Raw genomic sequence first — 16,488 nt, forward strand, 5'->3', positions numbered from 1 at the left:
TCTAAAGCGAAAAATATCCGACTACATAATTTTTACTTTTTTGAGTAAAAAATACAAAATGAATTCTTTAATAATGGTACTATTAAAATGTTTTAATTATTTAAATAAATTTTAACGAACTAAATTTCTATAACTTAACTAAAAAATTATATTGTTATATTAATGTATAATACGTAAGCATAACATTAAAAGTAAATTCAATTTACTTAATTTTACTATAATCAAATAATTTACTTTAATAAAACAATGTTAGTTGTTTTTTTTCGATATACAATAAAGAGAGGGAAGCTCCGAATATCTGCTTCTCTTTGTTACACGATCGTTTTCGTAGGCAGTCTTCTACACTGCGCCGACTTCTCTGCTGACGTCAACAGCGGCACAGCGTTTTAGGCACAAAAAAAAAAAAGAAGCTTTTTGCCTTGAGCCATTTCACCGGGACCCTACTGCAGAACTGAAGGGGAGCGTTACTTGTTCTTCACTTGTGCAAGAGGACATGTCCCACGGGATTCACAAGGTGATTTCCAAGTGAAACTTTTTTTTGGAACTGAAGGGTGCCTTTACAGCTGACAGGGAAAATTAGATTCGTTTAAATATGAATTATTTATAATACGCACTAAAATCCTTTTGTAAAAAATATTTTTTTTCCAAGTCTTAAACAGCTTTAACACATTTCCTTTAAAGGGCAAAACTAATTTCAAATTTTAAACTGATTCCTATGCTTAAACAAATACATATAAAAGTTTAAACAAATATTAGCACGGCTTTCCCTCACACCTTTCCGCTACATTATTATTAACAAAGCATCAGTGAGAAAATCTAAAAACAGCGTTTATGAGAAAGTCTTGCAGAAATTGTAATATTTTAAAATTAAAAGATAAGAGTTCAACAAAATATTTGCATTGCGGAATAGGTTCTTTTCTAATGTAATATATGTGCTCCAACGGCTACGCTTTAAACAAGTGTTTATTTTGTAATTTCGCGACAAAACAAAATTAGTATAAAAATTCTAGGGATAAAGAGAAACAAAAATCGATATTTATTAAATATGTCATATTTAGTTATGCATCAAACGCTTTTATTTAATAAAGATTTTCACAAAAAGCAAATCACTTGAAGTTCTGAGATACCTACGGCTTTGGTTGGACGGGTTCAAAACCAGCCGTCAAAACCTTAAATATTGTTGTATAGTGTGCCGACAGAAATTTTAGTAGCGACTCCTTTACAAGTGACGCTTAAAAATATTATCGATTATACTCTTAAATCTTTTTTTCGATGGGACTGATAGTTTGGGAGATATGGCTGCCATATTATGGTAGCTGAAAGTTTTGTTTTGTAGCTCGGTTGACCTGCCGCGGCGCATTTGAACCGCGTTTTTCTCGAAACCACGAATAGAAGCCGGTGAGCACGATAACTCAAAGTTTACAACCCACATAATTCAAATTTGTTGACACATAATTTAAATTAAGTTAATTTTAGGAATTAAAGTTCAAGTTTTATTTAAGTCTCTTAGTTTAATTCGATTTTGAAATACACTAACAGAAAAAAGTTACTTTTAGTTTTCGGATGATCCTGTCACCAGCTATGATGTCCACCGGACGGGTGGTTTTTTGTTTGCAGTGTCAGCAAAAATGGTTTAATCAATTTCCAAAGTGCGTGATTTTGGCACGATCAGATCAACAAAGAAGAACGCTGTGGTCGAGTGCGTGGACTACCAGATACCCATTACTTAGCTAAAGAGGGCAAAAGTGCGATGGAAAGCGCCACCTACCACCCATTTCAATGTATGGTTATTGCGGGCGTGGCAAACTTTAGGTCAATCGACAAATGTTTAAAAGAACAATACATGTATTGTGAAATGGATTTCACTTAACACTTTATTCTTTAATGAAAACTGTGGGAGCAACAGTTTTGGGCGGTATGTGGGCGTAAGATGGGGCACGCCATGTTCGTGTAACAAACTTACGCTGCTTACGAAGATAAGGAATCCAAATTTATTTAATTACGTTTTACTTTTGTTTAATTTATTTAGTTTTTATTTTCTTAAAAAATAGTATTCCTTATAGCAGAGTATTTGGGACTTATTGCAATTTTCGTAACGCAGTCCAAAACATCGTTGCTCTTTAAGCCGTACAACAGCTCAGATTCAGTCTGAAATTTCTGTTACAAAATAAATATTAAATAACACGAAAACTAAATCCATCCATACCATTATGATACCAAAAGTAATATCATTACAATTTTGTGAATCTCCTATATCCAGTACTTCCGTGCTCGAAATAATATGTTTCTTGAAATAGTAGATCGCTGAAGCATCATTACTTTCCAATGTACCTTTGACAATATTTTTCGTTGCATTGTAATGTAGCTTTTCGTCTAAAAAGGACAATTCTAGAGTGTTCTCGTTAACGTAACTAGAAGCGTAAAATAAAGACGCTATTCGTGAAAATGTGAAATGATCCACTTTCCTAATAGCCTGTGTTACTAATGGACCACATAGTTCTTTATATAGCTGCATTTGATTATCTTGAGAAAAGTTTCCAGCCGTTGAACTTTCACTTAATAGAGCACAATAAGTATTTTCACTTTTTTCTATTGATAATGGTACTAGTATAGCACACATTTTTGTAGGATCATTAATTAAACCCACCAGCTGTATTTTAAAATAAGGCAGATGTTCGTTTTTCACCTTTTTTAAAGCCACCACCATGCGAAACTTTTTCTTTACGAGTATATCTGTGGGCAACAGGAAGGCGTGGACTTGGTTGTCGTGGGATATTACAAATTTGCAATGAGTACTGTGCAACAGGAGCTGGCTCTCAATAGGTATAAGGTTAAACAATGCATAAATGCAACCTGCGCGAAGACCTTGATCCTGCGCCAGCTGTATATGCACAGCGACGTTGTGACAGCTAGGTACGTGGCGATGGAATTCAACGGACATTTTAAGTGCCGCACTAAATATGTTGATGTCTTTACTTACAGAAATTAGTTTTTGCATTTCATACTCCCTCTGTAGCTCTCGCTGAAACAAATTTTGGTGCCTTTTTTCAAACCGCGAGACTATGGCATTTTGTCTCAATCCCATTGGGCGATTTAGGTCTGATGCCAACATGTTTAGAGTCCGACCAGATGATTTCTGTATAGGTAAGTTAAAGCCAATGCAGTAAAATATGTTATTGTCGCTCAGGCAGGCCAATTCTTTTCTATGGTCTACCCAAGTGCAGGCCTGAATGCCGACCACTGGCTTAATCAAGGTGTGGACAAAGCACTCGTCAAGCTGGATGTTGTACATAAATCTCAGTCGCACCAGCTGGTCTCCGTCCGTGTAGTATATGTCACCATTGTCACTTGTCGCATCGTAATCCATCCATTCAGAACCAGTGTGATAAGTCTGACTTTGTTTTATTGCAAGAAGACTAGATACGTACCACACGTCAACACTACCACTGCTGAGGACAACCAAACAAAGGTTCTCAATTGGCAAGAGGCGAATATATCTTACATGAGACGCGTACACGCAGAGTAGCTCAATGTGGTAGCCTGGATATGAACTCTCTGATAAACCAGTAATATTAAAAGTCAAAACAAAAACATGTCCAGCTATGCTGAAGATGTGAACGTAAAGCGGTTGTTCCTCTTTTAACCCAAACAGGTTCTGCACAAACTGTTTTTCCTCTTCAGTGACCCTTAAAGCGGTAAGAGTGTACTCGTCATGCTGCCACTCGCACTGAAATATGTTTTTATCTTCAAAAGTAATATCGAATGTATATTGAAGTGTGGACTTGACGTTTTCGAAGCTAGGAAGATCAAGATACATCTGTAACAGCAAGCGTTGATCCTCCACTTTTATCACGCTAAATCCATCATTTAGAACAGCTAAACAGCGGACTCCACTGAGACATTTTATTAAATTTAAGCCCTTGATTGAGCCGAAGCAGTAGACATCTCCATCCGACATAAGCAGGATCGTGTTGTACTTTAAAGTGTGCACGCTCCTGATATAGTGTTCTCCCAACATGGGCAGTGGAACTTGCACCGCAGCCATTTTGGTCCTGGAGTTACCTTTAGACTTCTTGAAGTGCAAGTTTAGCAAAAAGTACTTGTTCCATGTGATAAACACAGACTTGCCGGCATGCGCTGCAGACACAATGAGTCCCCATGCCAAAAAGAGGGAGTCATCCTTAATCAACCATAGGTTTTCACCTACCAGTTCCATCGCCAATGTATTGATAAGCTCGAAATTGATTAAGGCGCCTTCACAAAATACGGAATAGGCACTAATTTCACTAGGGGAAATCCACAACAACAGTATGAAATGAATCAGAGTTCTACACCGTTTTCATTATAGAAGCTTCGCGTTTGCGTCCATTTAATCGAAGAGGGGTGGGAGGAAAACTTCCGTTTCAGGGCTACAAAGTAGAATTACGGTGTCCTAACTACCAGATTCAGCAGAATGAATTTTATTAGCAGCGAAAATATATATTTCTGAGTCAGCTATTTACTATTAAATACTAATAATAATTTGTATTATTTATTTCTTGTATTCATTCATTTCGTAGTGGCTAAATTTTTATTGGGCAAGTTTCGATTTTCGAGTTATTTTACACATTCTGGTATTCTGGCAATTGGAACAGCGATTTTAGGCGGATTTTTGTATACATAGAAATTCGCTAAAGCGAACAGCTGATCAGCTTAAGCAAGCCGTATGCGAAGGGATAGGACACGCAAATTAAGTTGCTCCGAAAAAAAACTGGAAAACAATGCCAAACTAAATACAATTTAAGCACTATAATGTGGAATGTTTTCAGCGTTAAATTAATAAAATTAAACAAGTATGACATTTCCATTCATTGAAAATTTAATAGGGCCAATTGTGGGCCAACAGTAACTATGTTTTTACTATAAGTTTCAGGAATCACTGTGGACGGCAGTCCACGTAGTGACGAAGCGCACCAGGAGCGTCGCCTTTGCCCGACTACTATATATACATGAAGAAATGAAAACGTACAGTAATCGTCCGATGGTTACGAGGTATGTATCGATCGAAAGGTATTGGAACCCCTAAAAGGATTGCTTACTAAGACTTAAAGAAAATCAATTAGTTTGGGAGAAAGAGTGGTGAAAGTGTAAAAGTAAAAAATTTGAAAATTTGATCTGTTGGGGCCGGTGGAAAAAAATACCCCCCGCTATTGACCTAGTTGTATTTTCAATTAAAAAATACGCGTCGAATGACACCTCAACTGTCAGAATCGGATGGTCCGTTCAAGGCTACGAAATTAAATTTGAAATCCAAATTCTCTATATTTGATAGTTTCCGAGATATCCGCGTTCATACTTACGATTTTTTGAAGTTTATGGGCGTTAAATTGGGCGTGGCAAGCTGCTAGTGATCCTGATCAAGAATATATATAGTTTATTGGGTCGGAAACGCTTCCTGTTACATACTTTCTAGTATATACCCTTTTACTCTACGAGCAACGGGTATACAAATAATTCTGTTTGTCAGTTTGTCCAAAAATGATGATGACTATATTGATCTGCGTGTTGGTTTTTCGTGGACTTGTGCCTCATGCGTTGAAATAGACCGTGATTTGAATGGCTATGTTACGCTGACCAATGATCGTTTTATGAAACTGTTTGATAAACTTATGAGCGTAGTTGCTGATTTCAAAGAGTCTAAGGCGGACCTTAATAATAAAAAAATGGGATCTTTTGATTGTTTTTGGTGATTTCAATCTCCCTGACATTTCTTGGTCCCCTTCCACTGACTCACTTGTCTCTACCCCATTATCTGTCCATGACTTCGTTGACTGTCTGTTAGAATTATCATTACAGAAAGTTAGCTTTATTCGTAATTCACTAAACAGACAATTAGATCTTGTATTTGTTTTAGATCCGACTCAAGTCACGGTATCTAGAATTGACCCACTCGTTGTGCCAGAAGACCGGTATCATCCCATTGGAACTTACAATTTGTCTTCCCTGCGTTGATACCCTCTCTCCTTTACTTTCTCTAACTAAAAGTAGATGCTTTCGTAACTTTAATAAACTCAACAACATGATTTCACAATATATTTGGACAAATTTATTTAATTGCTTGGATATTGAGAGTGATACGGCACTATTTTATAGTGTCCTTAACTCTTTTTTCTGTGAATGTGTTCTTGATAGTTTTTCTCCTAAGTTAGACAGGCCTGCTTAGTTTACCAATAAGTTGCAAATACTTAGAAACCTTAAAGCAAACTTCTGTAAAAAGTACAAAAATACGGGTAGGCCTTCCGATTTTTCAAGATATGTGGTGGCTCGTACCGCTTAAATCTGTCTGCCGCCCAAATAACCATAAATTGAGATAGTATGTGGCGATTTACAATCTCGCTATGCTGCTAGCATATCTCCATCTCCCTTTGGTCCTTTTAGCTGAGTAACGGATATCTGATAAACGAGGTACTCGACTAAAAAAACAAAAAATCCGGACGTGTACACAACATTATGTACATTAAACAGCCAATCAAATTCCTGCATGGTGCTTCACATGATTCTTCAACTTGCAAGGCCTCATAACTTAGTTTGCTTGGGAGATGGGTACTAACTTTATTACAATCCATATTGAATTTTTTAAAGCATTTATAATATATGCAGATTGACTGAGACAAATTCGATCATCTTTTCGATCAATTTTTATACCAGTGAAGTATTGTATTTCACATAAGTCAGTCATTTGAAACGTATTTAAAGGATACGTTTTAAATTTTGACATAATTTCGGTGGCAATTACTACATCGTCAACATATATATATATATATATATATATAATTAAATCTCTGCACCATAAGTGTATTAAAAAAACTTTATTTAATTTACTTTTACACTGGTTACAATATTTTGGAAGAACACCGACCTGCTGTTGACAAGTCTCAAACTTAACTCATTCTCTAACTCCTACTTCATTTACGATCAACCTCGTGTTATGTCCCAAAATAGGCTACGTGTGTCCGCGAGGGGGCAGCGCCGGCTAGCTCTAGAGCACTTGGGGTGTGGGTACTCCAACCCTGCCCACACACACGCAACAATAAACAAACAGATGTTTGTACTTCACAACACTTCACGCTGCAACAGCTGTCTTATGGCTGGACCAAAACATTGACGAAATATGCGAAGCTATAAAACTAACACAACACGTGATTATCACAAAACTAATTCCCCGACTTGTTCCTTTCTAGGTCACAGGACGCCATCAGATATATTGTGGGCTTTTGGGGGCAAACCCAAAGCCTCTGCGCTCCCACCCAACCGTAGCAGCCGTAGATGTCTCCGACTGCCCCTTGGACCGGTCACCGTAAGATACCTTGGAACCGTTTACATGTTCCCTCCCCTCTGAAAGATATGTCTACTCCATATTCATTCTAGTACCATTTATTCACTTAAATTATTTACAGGGCTTCAGCTTCCCGTAAGGAAACCCATCAACCACCGCCCGCTGGGTGCAACAGTCACACCAAGGGATTTACGTAGACGGGTAGACTGGTCTGTTTTCTTTATTTCGGTCCCTACCTAAAAGAGCTCTCTTAAGCGGATCCCAGACCCGAGGATAACACACGAACCTATTCTACGCGGTCGCTGGAGAGGATTCCCCGTGGGATTAACAAGTGCGATAAATTGCAAAAACTAACAGATACAAATGTGAAAAAACACTCGCCGTGAATTGTTCACATCCGGCAATAAACAGTTTAAAATTTGTGATATAATAAATAAATAATGGGTAGTATCTATGTGCAATATATATATAGGTTAATTTTAAAGTGTTATATAAGATCCCCTGCCCCAACAAATTTTATATGAAAAGAACATACATAATTAAATAAACAAATAACTAAATAAATTAAGGGACAACACAACATAAAGATAAAAGGGTTATGTTTGTGCCTTACCGAAGTAGACACTTCCGGGTCACACCACGGGACAAGGGGGTAATGAGCACTTGTCGCTGGCACGGGGACGCTTTGATGGCAGGACGATCGCGTCGCGGCAATGGTAACGATGGTTACTGCGATGCCGGACCACAGGCGATGCTGAACTGCGCTGAGGGTGAGCTAACGTGGGTCAGCTGCTAGTGGAGATAGTGTATTACGAGCCCTATTCGCAGAGGTAGGAAGTAGAACCGCGGAGTTATGAGATGCGTTGATAACTGTTTTGTTCTTCATTTGGAACATGTTTATATACTACTTGGAACACGGAAGTTTAGTGTAATGATTAGTGAAGTAAGCTATTTTCTAAAGTTGGTCAGGGAATTATGATTATGGTAGCAGTTTGTGTAGTTGGCTCGGCAGACGCTGCAAATTGTGCTGACTGCATTGGCCGGTCAGTGTGCCGTTGAGTCGGCGAGACAGTGAGTTAGTGAGACATATAATATGCTGATCAGCAATTCTTATATGCAGTGGGTGCTACTGTGCGCCTGGTACTGTTCCCAACTTGGCTACTGCTTGATTTGTTGGGTGTGGTCATGTTGAGTACCTTTGGGTACGAACATTCCCCATTGGGTACCCTCAATTAAGTCGTGATGTCGGTCAGCCCTTGACCGAATTGTATAGGAAGCGCCTAACAAATCGTTGACCAAGGTGGATCTTTCCTTCAACTGCGGTTCATGTTTGTGATTCAGGTCCTTCACGTCTTCTTGATGCTGCTTAACACTCCCCTTTGCGATAAAATTGACATTACCGTGGGGAGTGAAAGTGTGCCCTCGTAGAACTTGATCATTTGGCACGTCTATGGTATGTGGACGTTCTGCAACAAAACTAAGATCTTTCTTGGTTAAGTTTAGAAATGTTGAACCAAAGTCAGCCTTCTTGTAGGTTTTGAATTGATGAGAAGTCGGTTCTATATTCATCGGATTTTTATCTTTCGTTGGCTCATAAGCAACGTTCGGTCCTGCAAAATCATCTCTGTTTTCTGTTAGATTGGGGTTGATTTCCGTATCAGATGAGGTTTCTTTATTGAGATAACCTGTGATTACATAACCAAGCCTTGTGCCTTGTGCCAAAGGTTTATTAGGTCCTAGTTCAAGACGTTAATTACACGAGAAAATACTTCAACCCCTAAAATTAGGTCAATGGGTCCTGGTTGCCGAAAGTCAGGATCTGTTAATGGCAGTCCCTCGGGAATATTAAGATCGGTTGTAATCGGTACTGACGGTTGGTCTGTAATGACTGTGGGCATAATAAATACCTCTAATAGTTTTTCGAACCCTGATGTACAGGATGCGAGCTTTAGTGTTGATCTAATTGCTATTGATATCTTTCCTCCGATTCCAGATATTTCAATCGGTGACCTTTCCTTAAGAGATAGCAGATCGGCCATTCTCCTTGAGATAAGATTCACCTGTGATCCACCATCTATTACAGCGCGACATGTTTGTAATTGACCGTTTGGCCCTTGTAATGAGACCTTCGCGGTCGCGAGCAGAGTATATCCTCCTATGTTGTTGTAGCCTGCAATGGTTACTGCACCGGCCACTGGATTGCTAGTCGGTCCTTGGTGTAACAGTGAATGATGCCGTTGCTGGCAGACTCGACAAGTGGTCGGTGATCCACAGTTTTCAACCTTATGAGCTGTAGACAAACAATTTGTGCATGCTCCTACTTGAATAATGGCTTGACGCCGTGGGGTCCATTTGCTGGATACGGCTACATGCTCTAAGATTATGTTGTCCTAGGTGACAAATCTTACAGCTCTCTTCGTTGTGAACTGACTGATGGCGGAGTGTTGCTGTAGGTTGAGCGCTTATCGTCTCCAGCATGCAAGCGCGCCGCTCAATAAATGTCAGTACACTTCATAACGTTGGAATTTCCGTTGGTGCATCCGCTGAATTTTCTAGAGCAGCTAGAGACTGCTGGTCTAGTTTTCTTCTGATAAGAAAACACAGGATTGGATCCCAGGATTTTGTGCTGATATCGAGGCTTTTAAGAGTACTCATTGAGTTTTTTATAGTGTCATGTAAGGCCCTTAGTTGACGCGAGGAGCCGTCTATAGGCCTATGGTCAATAATTTTAGCTATGGCGGCGAATACAAATATTTTGCCGTTCTGGTACCTGGCCTTCAACCGCAACCTGGTGTCGTCATAGCCACCCTGTGAGAAGGCTGTGTCTGTCAAGACGTTCCTCGCTTCACCACGAAGCAAACTCTGTAGAATATGTAGTTTTTGACTGGCCGAATATGGTTTGTTATGTACCAACTCCACAAAGAGATCATGGAACCGTGGCCAGTCTAGATACTCGCCGTTGAACTCCGGAATGCTAATTGGCGAAGGTGCCAAGTTTAGGCTCATTGGCGCGTCGTTTTCTCGTAGCAGGTTCATTTCGTATTCCTCGTATAATGTGTGGAATTGGGCTAGCTCTGCTTCTGCCAGAGCTGCGGCCCCAGGTGTGCTATCCAATTCGTCGTGGGCTTGCCTCAGTAACGCCCAATGGAGATCCAGGTGCCTTTGTAGGGCTGGGGTGACAGTTGGGGCGTTCGAGGCTAATGTTAATGATGACTCCAATTCGTTGCATCTTCTCTGCAACTGTCGGATCACCGTGTCAATTGCGGAATCTCCTTTGACTTGATCTCTTGTTGTGAGCTTGATGTTGGCCGAAGTTCGTCTGGGGGCTTTCGGAAGCCCGCTTCCAGTCGGCATGTTGTCCAGAAAGATATTCTGATATTTTTCGACCAGCTCTTTAAGTGCTTCTAGTCGTGAAGAGTACTCACTTCCAGTGGGTAGTGCGGCTTGCTGGACTTCTTCACCTAGGTCGCAAAACTGCCGCCAGAGATCGTTTAACTGATTTAGCTTACCGGAATAATAGCCGTCTCGGTGGCGTCGGTCGGAATCCTTGCCATAATTCTTAATGAGCTGTTGGATTTTCCCTTGCAGCTCGGTTTGGGTGTCTAGTAATCGATTTTGTAAATCGATTCTTGTGTGACTTGTTTCCTCTATGAATGAAGTAGACATATTGTGTGTCTTGGAAACGAAGAATCCTGTGAAGCTGGATTAAGCTGAGTATCCTGTGAAGCTGGATGAAGCTGAAGTTCCTGTGACGCTGGAAGAAGAAGCGTATCCTGTGAAGCTGGATTAAGCTGAAGTTCCTGTGACGCTGGAAGAAGAAGAAAATCCTGTGAAGCTGGATTAAGCTGAAGTTCCTGTGACGCTGGAAGAAGAAGCGTATCCTGTGAAGCTGGATTAAGCTGAAGTTCCTGTGACGCTGGAAGAAGAAGCGTATCCTGTGAAGCTGGATGAAGCTGAAGTTCCTGTGACGCTGGAAGAAGAAGCGTATCCTGTGAAGCTGGATTAAGCTGTGAGTCCTTCAGTGGGAAGGGGGTTGCTTGAGTGTGATCCTTTGTTGTTAAAGGATCACGTCGGGGTCACCAATGTTTGTGCCTAACCGAAGTAGACACTTCCGGGTACACCGCGGGACAAGGGGGTAATGAGCACTTGTCGCTGGCACGGGGACGCTTTGATGGCAGGACGATCGCGTCGCGGCAATGGTAACGATGGTTACTGCGATGCCGGACCACAGGCGATGCTGAACTGCGCTGAGGGTGAGCTAACGTGGGTCAGCTGCTAGTGGAGATAGTGTATTACGAGCCCTATTCCCAGAGGAAGGAAGTTGAACCGCGGAGTTATGAGATGCGTTGATAACTGTTTTGTTCTTCGTTTGGAACATGTTTATATACTACTTGGAACACGGAAGTTTAGTGTAATGATTAGTGAAGTAAGCTATTTTCTAAAGTTGGTCAGGGAATTATGATTATGGTAGCAGTTTGTGTAGTTGGCTCGGCAGACGCTGCAAATTGTGCTGACTGCATTGGCCGGTCAGTGTGCCGTTGAGTCGGCGAGACAGTGAGCTAGTGAGACATATAATATGCTGATCAGCAATTCTTATATGCAGTGGGTGCTACTGTGCGCCTGGTACTGTTCCCAACTTGGCTACTGCTTGATTTGTTGGGTGTGGTCATGTTGAGTACCTTTGGGTACGAACATTCTCACCCCCATTGGGTACCCTCAATTAAGTCGTGATGTCGGTCAGCCCTTGACCGAATTGTATAGGAAGCGCCTAACAAATCGTTGACCAAGGTGGATCTTTCCTTCAACTGCGGTTCATGTTTGTGATTCAGGTCCTTCACGTCTTCTTGATGCTGCTTAACACTCCCCTTTGCGATAAAATTGACATTACCGTGGGGACTGAAAGTGTACCCTCGTAGAACTTGATCATTTGGCACGTCTATGGTATGTGGACGTTCTGCAACAAAACTAAGATCTTTCTTGGTTAAGTTTAGAAATGTTGAACCAAAGTCAGCCTTCTTGTAGGTTTTGAATTGATGAGAAGTCGGTTCTATATTCATCGGATTTTTATCTTTCGTTGGCTCATAAGCAACGTTCGGTCCTGCAAAATCATCTCTGTTTTCTATTAGATTGGGGTTGATTTCCGTATCAGATGAGGTTTCTTTATTGAGATAACCTGTGATTACATAACCAAGCCTTGTGCCTTGTGCCTTGTGCCAAAGATTTATTAGGTCCTAGTTCAAGACGTTAATTAATCGAGAAAATACTTCAACCCCTAAAGTTAGGTCAATGGGTCCTGGTTGCCGAAAGTCAGGATCTGTTAACGGCAGTCCCTCGGGAATATTAAAATCGGTTGTAATCGGTACTGACGGTTGGTCTGTAATGACTGTGGGCATAATAAATACCTCTAATAGTTTTTCAAACCCTGATGTACAGGATGCGAGCTTTAGTGTTGATCTAATTGCTATTGATATCTTTCCTCCGATTCCAGATATTTCAATCGGTGACCTTTCTTTAAGAGATAGCAGATCGGCCATTCTCCTTGAGATAAGATTCACCTGTGATCCACCATCTATTACAGCGCGACATGTTTGTAATTGACCGTTTGGCCCTTGTAATGAGACCTTCGCGGTCGCGAGCAGAGTATATCCTCCTATGTTGTCGTAGCCTGCAATGGTTACTGCGCCGGCCACTGGATTGCTAGTCGGTCCTTGGTGTAACAGTGAATGATGCCGTTGCTGGCAGACTCGACAAGTGGTCGGTGATCCACAGTTTTCAACCTTATGAGCTGTAGACAAACAATTTGTGCATGCTCCTACTTGAATAATGGCTTGACGCCGTGGGGTCCATTTGCTGGATACGGCTACATGCTCTAAGATTATGTTGTCCTAGGTGACAAATCTTACAGCTCTCTTCGTTGTGAACTGACTGATGGCGGAGTGTTGCTGTAGGTTGAGCGCTTATCGTCTCCAGCATGCAAGCGCGCCGCTCAATAAATGTCAGTACACTTCATAACGTTGGAATTTCCGTTGGTGCATCCGCTGAATTTTCTAGAGCAGCTAGAGACTGCTGGTCTAGTTTTCTTCTGATAAGAAAACACAGGATTGGATCCCAGGATTTTGTGCTGATATCGAGGCTTTTAAGAGTACTCATTGAGTTTTTTATAGTGTCATGTAAGGCCCTTAGTTGGCGCGAGGAGCCGTCTATAGGCCAATGGTCAATAATTTTAGCTATGGCGGCGAATACTAATATTTTGCCGTTCTGGTACCTGGCCTTCAACCGCAACCTGGTGTCGTCATAGCCACCCTGTGAGAAGGCTGTGTCTGTCAAGACGTTCCTCGCTTCACCACGAAGCGAACTCTGTAGAATATGTAGTTTTTGACTGGCCGAATATGGTTTGTTATGTACCAATTCCACAAAGAGATCATGGAACCGTGGCCAGTCTAGATACTCGCCGTTGAACTCCGGAATGCTAATTGGCGAAGGTGCCAAGTTTAGGCTCATTGGCGCGTCGTTTTCTCGTAGCAGGTTCATTTCGTATTCCTCGTATAATGTGTGGAATTGGGCTAGCTCTGCTTCTGCCAGAGCTGCGGCCCCAGGTGTGCTATCCAATTCGTCGTGGGCTTGCCTCAGTAACGCCCAATGGAGATCCAGGTGCCTTTGTAGGGCTGGGTTGACAGTTGGGGCTAATGTTAATGATGACTCCAATTCGTTGCATCTTCTCTGCAACTGTCGGATCACCGTGTCAATTGCGGAATCTCCTTTGACTTGATCTCTTGTTGTGAGCTTGATGTTGGCCGAAGTTCGTCTGGGGGCTTTCGGAAGCCCGCTTCCAGTCGGCATGTTGTCCAGAAAGATATTCTGATATTTTTCGACCAGCTCTTTAAGTGCTCCTAGTCGTGAAGAGTACTTACTTCCAGTGGGTAGTGCCGCTTGCTGGACTTCTTCACCTAGGTCGCAAAACTGCCGCCAGAGATCGTTTAACTGATTTAGCTTACCGGAATAATAGCCGTCTCGGTGGCGTCGGTCGGAATCCTTGCCATAATTCTTAATGAGCTGTTGGATTTTCCCTTGCAGCTCGTTTTGGGTGTCTATTAATCGATTTTGTAAATCGATTCTTGTGTGACTTGTTTCCTCTATGAATGAAGTAGACATATTGTGTGTCTTGGAAACGAAGAATCCTGTGAAGCTGGATTAAGCTGAGTATCCTGTGAAGCTGGATGAAGCTGAAGTTCCTGTGACGCTGGAAGAAGAAGCGTATCCTGTGAAGCTGGATTAAGCTGAAGTTCCTGTGACGCTGGAAGAAGAAGCGTATCCTTTGAAGCTGGATTAAGCTGAAGTTCCTGTGACGCTGGAAGAAGAAGCGTATCCTGTGAAGCTGGATTAAGCTGAGTTCCTGTGACGCTGGAAGAAGAAGCGTATCCTGTGAAGCTGGATTTAGCTGAAGTTCCTGTGACGCTGGAAGAAGAAGCGTATCCTGTGAAGCTGGATTAAGCTGAAGTTCCTGTGACGCTGGAAGAAGAAGCGTATCCTGTGAAGCTGGATGAAGCTGAAGTTCCTGTGACGCTGGAAGAAGAAGCGTATCCTGTGAAGCTGGATTAAGCTGTGAGTCCTTCAGTGGGAAGGGGGTTGCTTGAGTGTGATCCTTTGTTGTTAAAGGATCACGTCGGGGTCACCAATGTTTGTGCCTAACCGAAGTAGACACTTCCGGGTACACCGCGGGACAAGGGGGTAATGAGCACTTGTCGCTGGCACGGGGACGCTTTGATGGCAGGACGATCGCGTCGCGGCAATGGTAACGATGGTTACTGCGATGCCGGACCACAGGCGATGCTGAACTGCGCTGAGGGTGAGCTAACGTGGGTCAGCTGCTAGTGGAGATAGTGTATTACGAGCCCTATTCCCAGAGGTAGGAAGTTGAACCGCGGAGTTATGAGATGCGTTGATAACTGTTTTGTTCTTCATTTGGAACATGTTTATATACTACTTGGAACACGGAAGTTTAGTGTAATGATTAGTGAAGTAAGCTATTTTCTAAAGTTGGTCAGGGAATTATGATTATGGTAGCAGTTTGTGTAGTTGGCTCGGCAGACGCTGCAAATTGTGCTGACTGCATTGGCCGGTCAGTGTGCCGTTGAGTCGGCGAGACAGTGAGCTAGTGAGACATATAATATGCTGATCAGCAATTCTTATATGCAGTGGGTGCTACTGTGCGCCTGGTACTGTTCCCAACTTGGCTACTGCTTGATTTGTTGGGTGTGGTCATGTTGAGTACCTTTGGGTACGAACATTCTCCTCCCCATTGGGTACCCTCAATTAAGTCGTGATGTCGGTCAGCCCTTGACCGAATTGTATAGGAAGCGCCTAACAAATCGTTGACCAAGGTGGATCTTTCCTTCAACTGCGGTTCATGTTTGTGATTCAGGTCCTTCACGTCTTCTTGATGCTGCTTAACACTCCCCTTTGCGATAAAATTGACATTACCGTGGGGACTGAAAGTGTGCCCTCGTAGAACTTGATCATTTGGCACGTCTATGGTATGTGGACGTTCTGCAACAAAACTAAGATCTTTCTTGGTTAAGTTTAGAAATGTTGAACCAAAGTCAGCCTTCTTGTAGGTTTTGAATTGATGAGAAGTCGGTTCTATATTCATCGGATTTTTATCTTTCGTTGGCTCATAAGCAACGTTCGGTCCTGCAAAATCATCTCTGTTTTCTATTAGATTGGGGTTGATTTCCGTATCAGATGAGGTTTCTTTATTGAGATAACCTGTGATTACATAACCAAGCCTTGTGCCTTGTGCCAAAGGTTTATTAGGTCCTAGTTCAAGACGTTAATTACACGAGAAAATACTTCAACCCCTAAAATTAGGTCAATGGGTCCTGGTTGCCGAAAGTCAGGATCTGTTAATGGCAGTCCCTCGGGAATATTAAGATCGGTTGTAATCGGTACTGACGGTTGGTCTGTAATGACTGTGGGCATAATAAATACCTCTAATAGTTTTTCAAACCCTGATGTACAGGATGCGAGCTTTAGTGTTGATCTAATTGCTATTGATATCTTTCCTCCGATTCCAGATATTTCAATCGGTGACCTTTCCTTAAGAGATAGCAGATCGGCCATTCTCCTTGAGATAAGATTCACCTGTGATCCACCATCTATTACAGCGCGACATG

General features: G+C 41.8%; 1 protein-coding gene and 1 long non-coding RNA gene across 6 annotated transcripts; one reads left to right on the forward strand and one right to left on the reverse strand.

Annotated features, from left to right (window-relative positions):
• The first annotated feature begins 331 nt into the window (after window positions 1-331).
• Window positions 332-7,866, forward strand: LOC108006065 (uncharacterized). Of its 2 annotated transcripts, none has more exons than XR_010655158.2 (4): window positions 332-1,398; window positions 1,557-4,832; window positions 4,907-5,031; window positions 7,221-7,830. It is a non-coding gene; the product is annotated as an uncharacterized lncRNA (long non-coding RNA). The 2 variants fall into 2 exon arrangements; XR_005016075.3 differs by lacking the exon at window positions 332-1,398 and having other exon boundaries at window positions 4,490-4,832; window positions 7,221-7,336; window positions 7,437-7,866.
• On the reverse strand, window positions 1,969-4,216 carry LOC108006066 (uncharacterized). 4 transcript variants are annotated; one of them, XM_017069510.4, is made up of 2 exons: window positions 2,207-4,216; window positions 1,969-2,148 (listed from the first exon to the last, which is right to left on the reverse strand). In XM_017069510.4, exons 1-2 carry the CDS (start codon window positions 4,214-4,216, stop codon window positions 2,041-2,043), a joined length of 2,118 nt encoding a protein of 705 aa, XP_016924999.3. In that variant the 3' UTR covers window positions 1,969-2,040. The 4 variants fall into 4 exon arrangements, with proteins under 4 accessions (XP_016924999.3, XP_016924998.3, XP_065724674.2 ...); XM_017069509.4 differs by having other exon boundaries at window positions 1,969-2,157; XM_065868602.2 differs by lacking the exon at window positions 1,969-2,148 and having other exon boundaries at window positions 2,233-2,373; window positions 2,981-4,216.
• Window positions 7,867-16,488: the final 8,622 nt, after the last annotated feature.

Source organism: Drosophila suzukii, unplaced genomic scaffold, assembly GCF_043229965.1.
Source record: "Drosophila suzukii unplaced genomic scaffold, CBGP_Dsuzu_IsoJpt1.0 scf_20, whole genome shotgun sequence".
NCBI lineage: Eukaryota > Metazoa > Arthropoda > Insecta > Diptera > Drosophilidae > Drosophila > Drosophila suzukii.

Coding starts and splice junctions, on each gene's coding strand:
- LOC108006066 (XM_017069509.4), bottom strand. CDS start 4,216: ATGGAACTGGTAGGTGAAAACCTATGGTTGATTAAGGATGACTCCCTC. Junction 2,158..2,206: donor TTACTTTTGGTATCATAATG/GTATGGATGGAT, acceptor ATTTTGTAACAG/AAATTTCAGACTGAATCTGA.